Raw genomic sequence first — 13,738 nt, forward strand, 5'->3', positions numbered from 1 at the left:
ATGTTTTTAAACCAAAAGTGAAATAATGAAAGACTTATGGTCATTTCAACATGTTTGGCATTTTTGTCATGCAAGAACTGTCGGGAAGACGGTGTCCAGCTCCCCTCCTATAGGAAGACGGTCCTCGCCCCCCCCCCCGCTTTTCGGTTTTGAGGAGGGCAGGTGTCCGTGGATAATTCCTGTTAGCACGGATGGTCTGTCGGCAAATTTATTGTCAACACCCCCCCCCCCCACGTCCCACCCCTTCAACGTGGTTTGTACACGCTCCTGGTCATATACGTGGTTTTTTTTAAAGTTAAAAACACGTACGCCCATGCACTGTACACTGCCGTTCTTAGCCAAGAATATAATTAAGTATAATTGGCCCAAGGCAGCGACTTGAAGACTCCGGCATTCAAGGGCACACACGAATAAATAACACAGTCAGACAAAAATAAACTGTTTGTATGATAATGTATAATTGTACTGTCCTTTCTACGATTGTACTACCCGCATTCTTGAATCATGGCCATGCAAGCGCATTGCATAATTCCAGCAGTGTCAACCTTGCGAAAGTTTGTCACGAGACATCACGCCAGTCGCGTGTTATTGTGTGAATCGTGAATACGGGGCACCAGTTTCCCAAGTAATGCATAGGGCCTATACGTACATGTACATAATACGTGTACATGTACTGTACATTACATACATGCGTGCATGCAGACGACGAGTGATGCGATTATTTCCACACGCGCTTTTATTGTGCATGATCGACGAGTATACTAGACCCAGTACGTATTACTATGCGACAGCAGGAAGCCGCGAACAGCAATAGTGTAGTGCTTTCTTGAATTTTTAATGCAGTTCGTGTGTTCTTAACTGTTTTCGTTCAATAAATATAACAGCGACGTCTGCCGGAATCTCACTTACTTTTGGACTACCGAGAGTTTTAAGGTAATTTCAGTTTTTCTTATCAATAATAATAAAAAGCAGTGTTATATCGAATGACCAACATAAAACTATCATGGGCCTTCAACCTATGTTGTGAAATAGGCCACGTTCAACTGATGTGACTTTTTGTTTACGTCGTGTTTTCTTTTGCTTTGGTTGTTACAATGGCACTAAAGAAGCATAGTCGGAGAACGCGTTCGCTCGCATTGAAATTACCTACGGCCGGTGCTCTGGGATATGCGGGATACTGACATGGGCGTCGCCAGGATTTTTTTGTCAGAGGGGGGTATTAAAGCACATTATTTCCAAATGTCCTTGTACTTTCTCTAGCATATTCTCAATTTTATCATATTTCGAGGGTTGGCAGGGGGGGGGGAGGGGGAGACACCCCTATGGACGCCCATGTTGTTAAAATAATGTGCATTAAATTAACAGCAATATGATTTTGCATCCGTCGTCTTTTTCTTCCTTTTTTCCCCCTCTTTTTCTTTTACAAGCGCCCTCCCCCGCCCATCCTGGCGACGTCCATGGATGCGGATATGTACCTTTCAACAGGCGCGCTTGCAGTCTCTATTGTGTCCGTAATACGGTCACAAAATATGGTATTAAAAAAACCCAAACAAAACTTTTGAATAGGGTTTTGCACCGCGTCTTCTTTTTTTTCTCTCTCTTTTTTTTCATTACAAGTGCGCCCCCGCCCTGGCGACGTCCATGCATGCTGCTCGTGGGACGCTTGCTGTCTCTTTTTAATTTTGTGTCCGTAATACGGCCACAAAATATGGTCTTCTAAAAATCCAAAACAAAACTTACTCATGGCGCTGCGGTTAGCAGAAAAGTTGTGCTTACTACGGCAGAAAATTGTTTTCATGGCGTGGATGTGCTAACGGTTGCGCACGCATGGACATTTCCAGGGGTGGCGGAACGCTTTTCAAACTGGGGGAACACCAAAAAGGGGCACTTGCTCAGAGAAAGGGGCACCTTCCGTCGGTGTGAAAGTGGAGGAAAAGAATATGGTCCCGTTCATTTCGCCAGTATAAACCTTTACGACGAGGAAAAAATCATGAATACGTTGTCCATCTTGCTCTTTGTGTTTCTTTTACCTTGTTATGTAGAGAGACCATTTTTTTTTATCGCGAGAGGGGCACTGTTGTTTTTGATGGCCAGTTCAGTGACCATTTTATTCGCACGAAGAGCACTTTTATTTGTTAGGGGCCACTTTTCCATCTTAGAGGGGGCACACTTTTATTATTGTGAGAGTGGTATTTGTGCTTTCGAGGGGTAGTTTTCCATTTCGAGAAGCTGCACAATGCGAGAGGGGTTCTTGTGTTTTTGAGGGGCAGTTTTGCATTAAAACTAGAGGAGAAAATTTATTTGTAGCGCGATCATAATGCCTGTACGTGTGCGGTTGAGGGGCAGTTTTGTTTTCAACTCGAGGGACACATCTATAACCGCGAGAGGGGCAATTTTGTTGGCCTTGAAAAATATGGGGCAAGTGCCCCCCCCCCCCCCCCCCCCACAGTTCCGCAGCCCCTAGATAGTTATATTGTTACGTCACTGATTTAAGAAAAAAAAATTCTCCTGGGTTAAGCTAGTCTGAGGATCAGACTGGACGTCTGATATAATTATAACTGCATGCATTTTTTATAATAATAAATACAAATAATTAACATTTATATAGCGCTTCATACGCCGTGCGACTCCGTGTGTCAGCAAGTCCGGAGTCGACTTTGCTGGTAACCTGCTTTTATAAGCCAGATTTTTTTGTGCTAAGCAAATTTTTGTGCTATAAGCCGCGCCGTGAAATTGGGCCCTGTATTCAAGCAAGCCCGACTAAATCTAGCATCCATCGGATGTAGGTATAGGTAAATGTTCGCGTCGTTATCTTTTTCGTTCTCACACAAGTTCGCTATGTAATTTTTTTTTTTTTACCCGAGTCGCCAACAGATTTCTGATCATTTTTTCTTGTGAAATGCCAAGATAAAATTCCAACATGAATGTTTCTGGGGTGATTACTGTTAGACATCGTTCTGTCAAAAATTATAGAAAGAGAGAGGGCAACCCCGTGTAATATGCCCATAGAAGGGTCATGGAGGGGTCCGGAACCTCAAAGACGAAATGGCGTACTTTCAGGCTCTATTGTACTGTAGGTCAGACAGCCTCCACGGACTATTAAAAAATAGACATGATGTCCCTTTTACAAAGCGGGGCTTCGTTTCCGGTTTGGAATTATCATTAAAAGCTTTTAATATTCCGATCAAATTAAGAAATAAAAATCACTTGCTTCATATATCATATATTTTGATATTTCTGTTAGAAAACATTGACTGATGTTGAGCTGGAATCTTCAAAATTAGGGACCCACATAGCAGGTGAAGCCGAAATAGAGACGAAGCCGAATTTTGAAATACCCCTAGGCAACCGTCGTCAGATTCAAAGTACATGTAGTACATGACCACAGAATTATATTTAAATATAACTCTATGTACATAAATATGACGCAGCACAGCTCGCCCCTCGTACGATCCGAGTGCATACTTGACTGGCACAAAGTCCTCACTGAATTTCCTCTTTTTTATGAAAGCAATGTTTATTAATGATGAACTCATGTTATTTTGTTATAGCACGACAGGGTAAGTACAACCTATTTTATCCCCGGAGACACCCGGGCGCTATCCGAGGGTGTCGACGAAATGCATTCGGCAAACTTCGGACATTTTCGGAAACGGGAAGCATTCCTCCCGTTTTGGTCACATGACACTGACGGCTACCTGACCTAAGATTCATCAGAAATAGTGAGAATCTTAGGTCTGAGCCAGACTAAACCTACTGGGGTCTGTTTTCAAATTTGCAGACGATACTGTTGTCACATTAAGTTCAGTGCAGATTGAAGCCGGTAAACTTCCCAAACTGTCAAGCGTTAAGTTTTCAGGGCCAACTCGGCCGTGGAAGAATTACATTGTGATGTTTTACTTCGATGAAAAGTCTCGTGCGGATGACAGCCACTTCCGTACAGCCCCTGTCACACCTTTGCGTATCTTAATTCCTTATGAGTTCCTTATCAAAAATTTTCAATACGCAGCCGTACGCTCAATTAACGTCGAAATGTTTTGATCACTTTGACTTATGTGCGACGCACATCTAGCGTAAAAGTAACGAATTCAGCGCATCCATTGCGTATGAGATGGGTATGAGTTGCGTATGCAGTGCGCAAGTTCGCCATCTGTGCGTTTCTCACAAGTTACGAATAAGTACAATGCGCTGCCCGCTCGCAGGACGAGCGGTACTAATTCGTGCAATACGTCGCTATGTATACGTCCAATATAGGAGGTCAGCGTATTGCCGCGTATGAACGGCTTATCCCTCACGAACACATAACGTACTCGTACCGCGCTCGACCGATGCGGGACCGATGCGCTGCGTATTTATAACTTATGACCTGCGTAACATACAGCGTACGCAGCGTAGTTTTGTGCATGCCCAAAACTATCCAGCGTACTGGGCCGTACCATGCGTATATCTGCGTACATAAAACCTACACAAAACGATAGAGATGCATATGAGGTGCGTATTGTGCGAACGACTGCGTATGAACAAAATGTCAATGCGCAACTCATAAGGAATTAGGATACGCAGAAGTGTGACAGGGCCCTACCGTATTGACCTCTGCAATTCACAAACGCAGCAGGGTGACCGTCAGGTCATGACTAAATTCTGTTAAATGCACTGCAAAAATCGGTCAGATTCATCAAAAGTCTGCCAAATTCCCCAGAATTACTCGAAATACACTATAAACACTTACATCACATGCAGATGCTGTAATACTGCCTGAATTAATTTTCAAATTACATTATAAACAATCTATAGCCACATAAAGATAATATGAAATTGTGTATATTTCAGGCAAAATGCTGGTGCATCACGACGAAATCCGGTTTGAACCTCAGCACCTAGACCAGACAACCTGTTTTAAAAGATTGAAGCTTTTGTAAACAAATGTACCGTTTTTGAAAATTTGCTGTTTTTTTGGTCAAAATAACCATTTTTGCAGAATTCATCCCGAAGTCTGCCAAAAAAATTCATTCGGTCAAATTTTCTGTCAAACTCGTTTTTAACAAAAAATCTGTCAAAGTTAGCCGAAAATCGGCTAAAACGGTCACTCTGAAACGCAGTCATCGCCTAGACTCTATACGTGAGAGCCTTCTGTATTTCTGCTGTAGTTCTGTGATATTGTTCGGTATGGGCGGCCATTAGGGCAAAAAAGACAATCACAAAATTAAAGTAAAGCAAAAATGAAATAAACTAAAATGCAAAAAAAACAAAAACAATAACGTACAATTAACAATGAAAAATAAAAAAAAATTGTGTTAAATGTACAATAAAACACAAAATAAACTAAACCCAAAATGACTGTAAGGCCCGCGACGAATGTAAACCCCAAAATGACTGTAAGTCCCGCGACGAATGTAAACCCCAAAATTATTGGGTTTTGGGTTTTGTTATCAGCATCAGCAGGACCGTTCCTCTTTCTTTTTACTTTTTGGGATAGGAGTCAAAATTAATGATCTGAGGACCGAAGGCTGTGCGAACATTTTTGATAGAGAATATTTCTGTTTATTTACACTGGTATGGATACCAGTGTAGTTACATAATTGAGCTGGCCAGAGTGTATTATTTTGTTAGGGTATTTGAATATGTAAAATACGCATTTAGGAAGTTCCGGTTCCGATACAAGGTGGTGGCGGTGGGTGGGTTAACTTGTCAACGCATAAACCGCCTGCGGGCCTATTAGGTTAGTGATTCCAAGAGAGCGGGATTTAAACAAAAACTGTCTCCGGTGTAGGCCCCTAGGCGACGCAAGGTTTGTTTTGCGCATTTTGTGGTTTTTGGTTTCTAATTCACTTAAATGATGTGATTTATACAGGTGATAATATGCTGTCCCACCTGTTGTTTTTGTGACGGGTGAAACAGAGGATATTTTTTTGTGCTTTTTTCAAACTTCATCACTTAATTCTTTTCTATGTATTCACTTTTTTGCTAACGATGGTAAAGAATATATTATGCGTTGTATAAACAGTTTCTTGTACTGATCAAAATAGGTGAATTTCAAAGTTTTAAATTGTTGTCATGAAATCCACGCCTTTCCTATCACTAGGCCTATATTAGTTTTGTTCTGCACGAAGTTCCAATAGGATTTGCACGTTCTCCTTATCCAGACTTTTTTCCTGGTTTAATCCTTGACCTAACCAGGCCATCTTTATACCTTTGTGCCGTTTGTATGTACAATAGGTTGCATTTCGAACTGCATTTAGATATTCATTTTCGCTGATCGAAATGTCGGTGTTCAGGGGCGTAAATCCGGGGAGAGGGATGCAAGGGCGGATCAAGAACACAATTTTTTTGGGGGGTGGGCCAAAAAAAAATTGGTCACCCAAAAAGTGGGTCCAAAAAATCACGGCGTGGGGTTCGAATTTTTGGATTCTAGATGCTCTGTGGTGCGATCTGAGGCAATTTCTGACCACTTTGACCAATTATTTTTTAGGAAAAGATGGTGGTGTAGGCCTACGCAGTGCCTGCCTTTATTGCGACGTCACTTAAAAAAAAAAAAAAATTGGTTCTTTTTTTTTTGGGGGGGGGGGAGGGGGGCATGGCCTCCGTTGCCCCCCCCGATCCGCCCTTGGAGGGGTGGGGTTATATATCCCCCAATTTTTGACCAAGGGGGATGGGCTATTGGATCACACACCCCTTGCCCACGTGGTGAGAAGACAAAAAAGGGCAGATTTTGAGGTATTTTTTAACTTCCCTACAACCAAAATGTATTCAATAGAGTACTGAAAAAGGGAGAAAAAGTACAACAGCTTTAAATACGCCGTTTTGATGTACGGTCAAGGGGCGTAGGTATACATGATGTACATCTGTTTAAGGCCAAAAAAAGTCTCCGGTTTCTGGTATGCGCGCGCGTCGCCGTAGCCATGCGCGTCGGCAAAATGAAAAAGTTTTTTTTTCAATGAAAGATGATGTCTCAAAACCGCCAAACTCACTGGTTTGACTGGAATCCTGCTGCTGCACAATTTTAACAAGTTTTTAGATTGGGTTATGGTCGAGAATAAGCTTTATGTGGCCTCTCTGGACTCCCATATATTTGCACTAAGTTTAGTCGGGCACCATTTGCAGTCAACAGCCGACATTTGAAGCAAAAAAATCAGCTAAAAAAAAAAAAAAAAGCCGCTTCGCCCCACCACTTTTTGGGCAAGCTCCATACCAGAAACCGGAGACTTTTTTTTTGGCCTAATGAACAACTCTCCCTGGTGTCATTGTGTTGTGTCCAGCAAGCGTCCCCCCCCCCCCCCCGCTTTTGGAATTTTCACGGCCGGACAATTTTTTTATATTTAGTGATCCCTCAGTCCCAGGAACTTATTTGCGCCACTGACAGTGTGTCAGTGGGTAGTAGTACAAAGACAAGCGGCATCTTTTATCAATTAATTTCACTTAAAGTTCACGAGAACTGAGGAAGAAGAGCTAAACCTTCTTTGTTGTATTCGCGTTTTTCAAATTTGTCTCTGAAATACGCTCTAGGCATTATGTACCTACACAGGTATTGATATCCATACCGGTGTAAATCAACAGAATTTTCCCTTACAACTTACAAGACCGTAGTCATGCTGGTCGCAAGATAAAGTCAAAAATGTACATAGCCTAAGTTCGCAGAGCCTTCGGTCCTCAGATCATTTTGACTCCTATCCCAAAAAGTAAAAAAAAAATGACAAACGGTCCTGCTGATGCTGATAACAAAACCCAAAACCCAATTTTATTCCCATTTAAATCAACTTTACTTCACGGCGGTAAATTGGCAATTTTCTTGGAATTTTCCATCAATAATAAATACAAAAGTTGAACGTGTACAGTCTATAGTTCGGCGTGTTTTCCACAACCACATCGGTACGGTAAAGTTTACGAAACGAATAACTTTTCGCAGGGCACAATAATTAATTCAAGTACGGACGTACGGTAGAATTACCACAACTGAATGTTAACCATCACCCGCAGTAACTTTTTACAAAACTAAGTCCAATGCGAACGCGGCTATTAATAAGCTTAACATTTTTTTTTACAACTCAATGTTATAAACATTAGAATACATCAGAATACAAATTAACACATTATATCTATCTATAATGCTTTCAGTTTCAGACCAACAACTAGTGAGCCATGGCGCCGAAGAATCCCGTCTATGGCCCCGTGGAAGTCGTTCAGGACGAAGGCAGCGCACCGACGGAAGATGACACTGTGACAGCCACCAATGACGATGACCCTGACATGCCAGCCACTGCCGAGGTTCCACCCCGTGATGTCACGGCCAAGTCTCAGCCTGGAGACGCCTCTAAAGACAGGACCAGGATCGTCTGGCGTAACGTGGTGCTGATGGCCGCACTGCATGTCATCTCGGTGTATGCCTTCCTCTGTCTGACCTGGAAATGCCGCCCTTACACCTTACTCTTTGGTAGGTGCACACAAGTGTCTTTTTAAGTTGTTTTCCAAGAAGAAAATGAAGCTTGCCAATAGCAACATACGCGTTCCTAATTGTCGACCAAATGAAAACTAAACTGGCAAATATGGATTTAAAACTCTCTTTTCGCACAAAGTGATAAGGCATCTTTGTCTTTTATTTCAATGTCAAGTTCCACCTGTCCAACCAAAAATTCTGATCTTATAAAAATCACCCCCAAAATACGTCTTTTTCAAGTTCCGGTTACACAACCCTTCAAAATAGGGCTATGGGGCCCGTGTCCACAAAATCATCGCGACGACGGCAAAAATCAGGGGCGTATCACGTAATGTCAAATCTTGTGTCACACTCACGGCCCTAAAATCACACTTATCATCAGCATGCATTTTATGACAATAAGCTCGAACATATTCTAAGGACATTGTGACTTAACCCTTATGATTTATTTTTCATAAATGGTTTCCAAAGTCTTCGATAAATTGCTAAATTCAGAGAAACTGGCAACAGACAGGACAAATTGAGTCGGGACCATATGGAATTTTATAAGAAAATTTTTGTTAATTGCAGTTCTGACACCTGATTTAGGAAAAAATGTGATAGTTTTAGTCTTGGAAATTGGTAATGTAACATCAATTGAGCTAGATAGTGTCAGGTGGTATTCGGCGTCATCGCCAACAAGATACTCTGCTGTGTGTTCGCTCGTACCCGCCGCCCTGCAAACAGGACGCTGGGAAGGGCTGACAAATTAAGCTCTGATTGGATAGATTTTGCGTGACCTGTGACCTGCAAGTCATCACGACCACGACCCTGCAAGGTTTGAAACGGCCGTTAAGACTGAGTCTTTCATCACTCTTTTATTCCCATTCATAATTGCGGCGCCTTTTTTTGGTTGAAAAGCATAATAATGTAGGAACATCCTTAAAACTTATCTGTTTTGTAAATTTTCAAATCCCGTCAGTTGCTCAGGCAGAGTCAGGCTCCGTTTCGAATTCACGAAGGGTCGAAAATGCAGTATAATTCGACGCTCAAAATTTGTCCACATAGTCCGCAATGAAAAAGAATCACATCCGGTATGGTGTGTATGGTGTGTATAGCAAACTTTTCGGATAGTATTTTCGCGCATTGGCTAACCGCGGTCTACAGCTGCAGCCAGATGGTCATGATAAATTACCCAGAATGCCATCCCCAACTTCCTTCACAAGATTCTGTGAAGCTCATCTGCCCTTCCCAGCGCCCTGTTTGCAGGGCGGGGGTACGAGCGAATGCTGTGTGATCATTCAGATTGTAATATTATGTTAACATTGTAAACGGAATCAGGACATGTTTGTATGCTTTATGCAGGGATGCGTTTTAAATATGGAAGAGCCATACAAGAAATCTCTGTACATTTTGTATTAAACATTTGACTCCAAGGGCGTAAATCCGGGGGTCGGTGGGGGGAGGGGGTGGAGGATACCTCCCCCTCCCCAATTTTTGTCCAAGGGGAATGGGCCACTGGATACCCCCCCCCCATTTTTTTCAGAGAAATAAAAAAATCTGCCGATATTAAGGTTATTAGTTTTCTAACTTTCCTACATGTTGGAAAGTTAGAAACTAACTTTAAAATCGGAATTTCAGCCAATACAGAGTGTGCCAAAAAAGTGCAACATTCAGAAAACAAATAGTTAAAATTGTTCAATGTTTTTTTCTTCAATGAAATCATATATCACTTTAAAGCCTGACTATTTTTCAATACACTGTCTCCTTTTCATCCCATTACATTTGGGTCCCTTGATCTAGAAATACAATCAATTATAGTGAAAGGGTGTAAATTTTACATTGGCCTCTCTCACCTGGACGTGCTGAATCTGGGTTAAGCATTGAATAGGCATTGAATATGCGTTGATTGAAGTTGGTGACATCACAGGTGAGAGTGGCCCCAGCAAAATTTACACCCTTTCTCTTAATTGATAATTGTATTTCTGGATCTGGGGACCCAAATTGAATGGGGTAAAAAGGATTGAGAAATAGTCAAGCTTTAATGTAACATATAATTTCCTTGAAAAAAAAAATGAACAGTTTTAATTATTTGTTTTCTGAATGTTGCACTTTGTTTGGAACACTCTGTATGAACTAAATGTCACTGCAAAATGGAGAACAGACAGTAGAAAAGCTTTACACGCGCTGTTTTATACAATCACGTGATTACAAAATGAAGATCTTGTAGATCTTGATCTTGTAAAGTGGAACAATTTAAACGTAGTACTTGATACGGTAATAAGTTTGTGCACGTTTTTTTTTTATTGTGTCCCCCCCCCGACAATTACCATTCCATTTACCATACTATATCCATTCTCCCAATAGGGCATAATGTTAGCAACAAATAATAGGTAAATTTAAGACATCAACTCGTCACCAAAAAATCACCAAAATGTTCCCAGCAAAAGGGCATATGCAGAAAACTGCCTCTATTTTAATGACATTTAAACATTTTCGTCCGAAATTAAAACAAGTTGTTCCAAAACTTATGATTCAGACAGGTGACAGATTTAAAAATCATACGATTTATAATACGCGTGGGAGAACATCGGATTCGTAATACACCTGAGGGAACAATAGAACCTTTGCAATTTTCTTGAAAACGATTTTTGCGTCAGATCGCTCATATGCCCTTCTGCCGGGCACCACTATTGAATCATTGATGTGATTGTTGCAGCTGTTGGCATGTCTCTCTGCTCTGGCCTGGGCATAACGGCTGGAGCTCATCGTCTGTGGGCCCATCGATGCTACAAAGCAAAACTCCCTCTACGGCTTGTTCTGGCTATGTTCAACTGCATGGCATTCCAGGTAATGAGACATTACAAAATATATATTTTTCTGCAATACATGTTCCAGACCGTCTTTCTTTACTTTTTTTGGCTGTGGAAATGATAATTTACATACTTAAAGGAAACCTTTTCATAAGATGGAATTTTGCGTCGGGGAGATGTAAATCAAATTAGGTTTTTGCCCTTTACCGACGTATAAACACTGTATACTCAGTGTGTTACCTCCCGAGTGAAAGTTGGGAAAAAATCACTCGGATGGGACTCGAACCAACGACCTCCTGCTTTCTAGTGCAGACGTCGTACCACTCGACCACCGAGCTAACGGGATCGGTTGGCTGTCTCGAATCTGATGTAGCAGCGGGTTCCGCATTAACTATTCATAAGATGGAATTTTGCGTCGGGGTGATGTAAATCAAATTAGGTTTTTGCCCTTCAAACCTATTGATAAACACGTCTGTCTGTTTTTGACCTTAGGTTTTCATAACGGAGGTATTTCATTCATCACAGCTTTACCCAATGAACGCCTGCCAGGCCAAGATGGACACCTGGATAATCCATGCAGCTCATTATATTTTGATTCTACATCATTAAAACATAAATATATATTGTCCTTGTTTCTTGCCATCAGAATGACATCTATGAATGGTCTCGTGATCACCGAGTTCACCACAAGTACTCGGAGACTGATGCTGACCCCCATAACGCCACTAGAGGGTTCTTCTTCTCCCATGTTGGCTGGCTCTTGGTCCGTAAACACCCAAAGGTCATCGAGAAAGGCTCCAGGATTGACCTGCGTGATCTCATTGATGACCCAGTGGTCAGATACCAGAGGAAGTGAGTGTTTTGATTCTAATCGTGTCACTGTTAAACCCTTAGGTGTTTTTTGTTAAATATTTTATGGCCACGATTTGTGTTCAAACATAATTACCCAGAAGAAGAAAGTGCTTATGAATAGTTTCGCATCTTAGTTGGTTTGCACATTGAAGCTTTATTGATGGTTATCCCCTATTGCTCGTTATTGTTTTCAGGTACTACCTGCCTTTGATGACCTTCTTTTGCTTCGTGATGCCGACCATTGTTCCCATGTATCTGTGGGGAGAAAGCTTCTGGAATGCCTTCTGCGTGCCCACCGTGCTACGCTACTGTTTCCTACTCAACTGCACGTGGATGGTCAACAGCGCTGCCCATCTGTGGGGGTCTCAACCCTACGATCGTTTCATTAACCCGGCTGAGAATCGCTTCGTCGCTTTCTTCGCCATCGGTGAGGGCTGGCACAACTACCATCACACCTTCCCTTGGGATTACAAGGCAGGCGAGTGGGGCTGGAGAATTAACTTCACTACCATCTTCATCGATCTGATGACTGCCATCGGTCAAGTATCTGATAGGAAGATCGTCACTAAGGCAACCATATCAGCGAGGAAGAAGCGCACAGGCTTACAGGTGGCAGCGGTGGGATGCGATTAGACAACAGGTTGTCATTGACGGACTTTTGTTTGCTTCTTGTTTGTTTCGTCAATTTTGAGATGACAGATCACCCTGTTAGTGTTAAAGTTATGAAAATTAATGATAACGTTGTTTGGTTCTCTTCATTGTATATTTCTTTCAAAATGTTTGAGGATTAAAGGCAGATGTGGAGTTGGTTTGGTCACATTCGCTTTTCGTAGTGTTTCCTATAAAATAGAGCTAAATTCTGCAAAGTACTACTGCATGTGTCCATCCTGTATGAAAGTCAGTACATGTGATGAATTAAAAATGACAGTTAATAATTAGGTAGTAACAGGTGGAGGGAACATTTCCTATGAGATATATTGTGAGAGGTACAAAAAAAAGCGTCCTGGTGGTATTTGGCACCCTGATTGATTTTGAAAATTGAGGAATACTGGACTGTTTTGCAAAATGGCAAACTGTAAGTGTTGTGTAAATTTCGGATGATTACAATGTTGGATGATTGCAAACGTGTGAAGTTTGTTGTGTTGAATCCTCATTGTTTTAGAAATAAATTTCGTCAGCATTTTTATCAGCATTTTCATATGCTTGACAGTCGAAAGTTCTGCAAGATGACGCATGCAGTTGAGTTCATCATTAACTGTGTTTTTTTTTCCAGGTAACTTAAATACTAAGTCTTAAACATGGATTAATTTCAATAATTACAAAAAATGAATAGAAATAAAAGTTTTATATTGGAGCAATCTTTATTTTGATGGATAACAATGTTAAAAGACTTTTGTTCAATAAAAAAAACCATAAGTTGAAAGATACCTTCTCTAATTCGTGGTTGATTATCATCTGTATAATCCAGGTCAAATAGTAAACAAGTATAAAACAGATTATGACGTAATTTGGTTGCACTGCAGGAGTAAGAGGGATCTGTTGCCCATGTTTGGGTCAAAAATAGTATTTTTGGCCTATTATCGACATTTTGTAAACTTGAATAACGTCAAATTTGATAACTGTTGGTTCATGCATTTATCAAAATAATTAAACATTTGGAATA

The 13,738-nt window shown here is 41.2% G+C and overlaps 1 protein-coding gene across 1 annotated transcript; it reads left to right on the plus strand.

Annotated features, from left to right (window-relative positions):
• The first annotated feature begins 677 nt into the window (after window positions 1-677).
• On the plus strand, window positions 678-13,502 carry LOC119731270 (stearoyl-CoA desaturase 5-like). Its single transcript, XM_038204400.1, has 5 exons — window positions 678-933; window positions 8,113-8,428; window positions 11,130-11,260; window positions 11,870-12,075; window positions 12,270-13,502. Exons 2-5 carry the CDS (start codon window positions 8,137-8,139, stop codon window positions 12,706-12,708), a joined length of 1,068 nt encoding a protein of 355 aa, XP_038060328.1. The 5' UTR covers window positions 678-933; window positions 8,113-8,136; the 3' UTR covers window positions 12,709-13,502.
• The last annotated feature ends 236 nt before the right edge of the window (window positions 13,503-13,738 follow it).

Source organism: Patiria miniata, unplaced genomic scaffold, assembly GCF_015706575.1.
Source record: "Patiria miniata isolate m_02_andy unplaced genomic scaffold, ASM1570657v1 HiC_scaffold_23, whole genome shotgun sequence".
Classification (NCBI taxonomy): domain Eukaryota; kingdom Metazoa; phylum Echinodermata; class Asteroidea; order Valvatida; family Asterinidae; genus Patiria; species Patiria miniata.

Excerpts from the sequence above, each read along its gene's own strand:
- LOC119731270 (XM_038204400.1), top strand. The coding sequence starts at position 8,137 with ATGGCGCCGAAGAATCCCGTCTATGGCCCCGTGGAAGTCGTTCAGGAC. Across the intron at positions 8,429-11,129 it reads CCCTTACACCTTACTCTTTG|CTGTTGGCATGTCTCTCTGC; the intron begins GTAGGTGCACAC and ends TGATTGTTGCAG. Across the intron at positions 11,261-11,869 it reads TCAACTGCATGGCATTCCAG|AATGACATCTATGAATGGTC; the intron begins GTAATGAGACAT and ends TCTTGCCATCAG.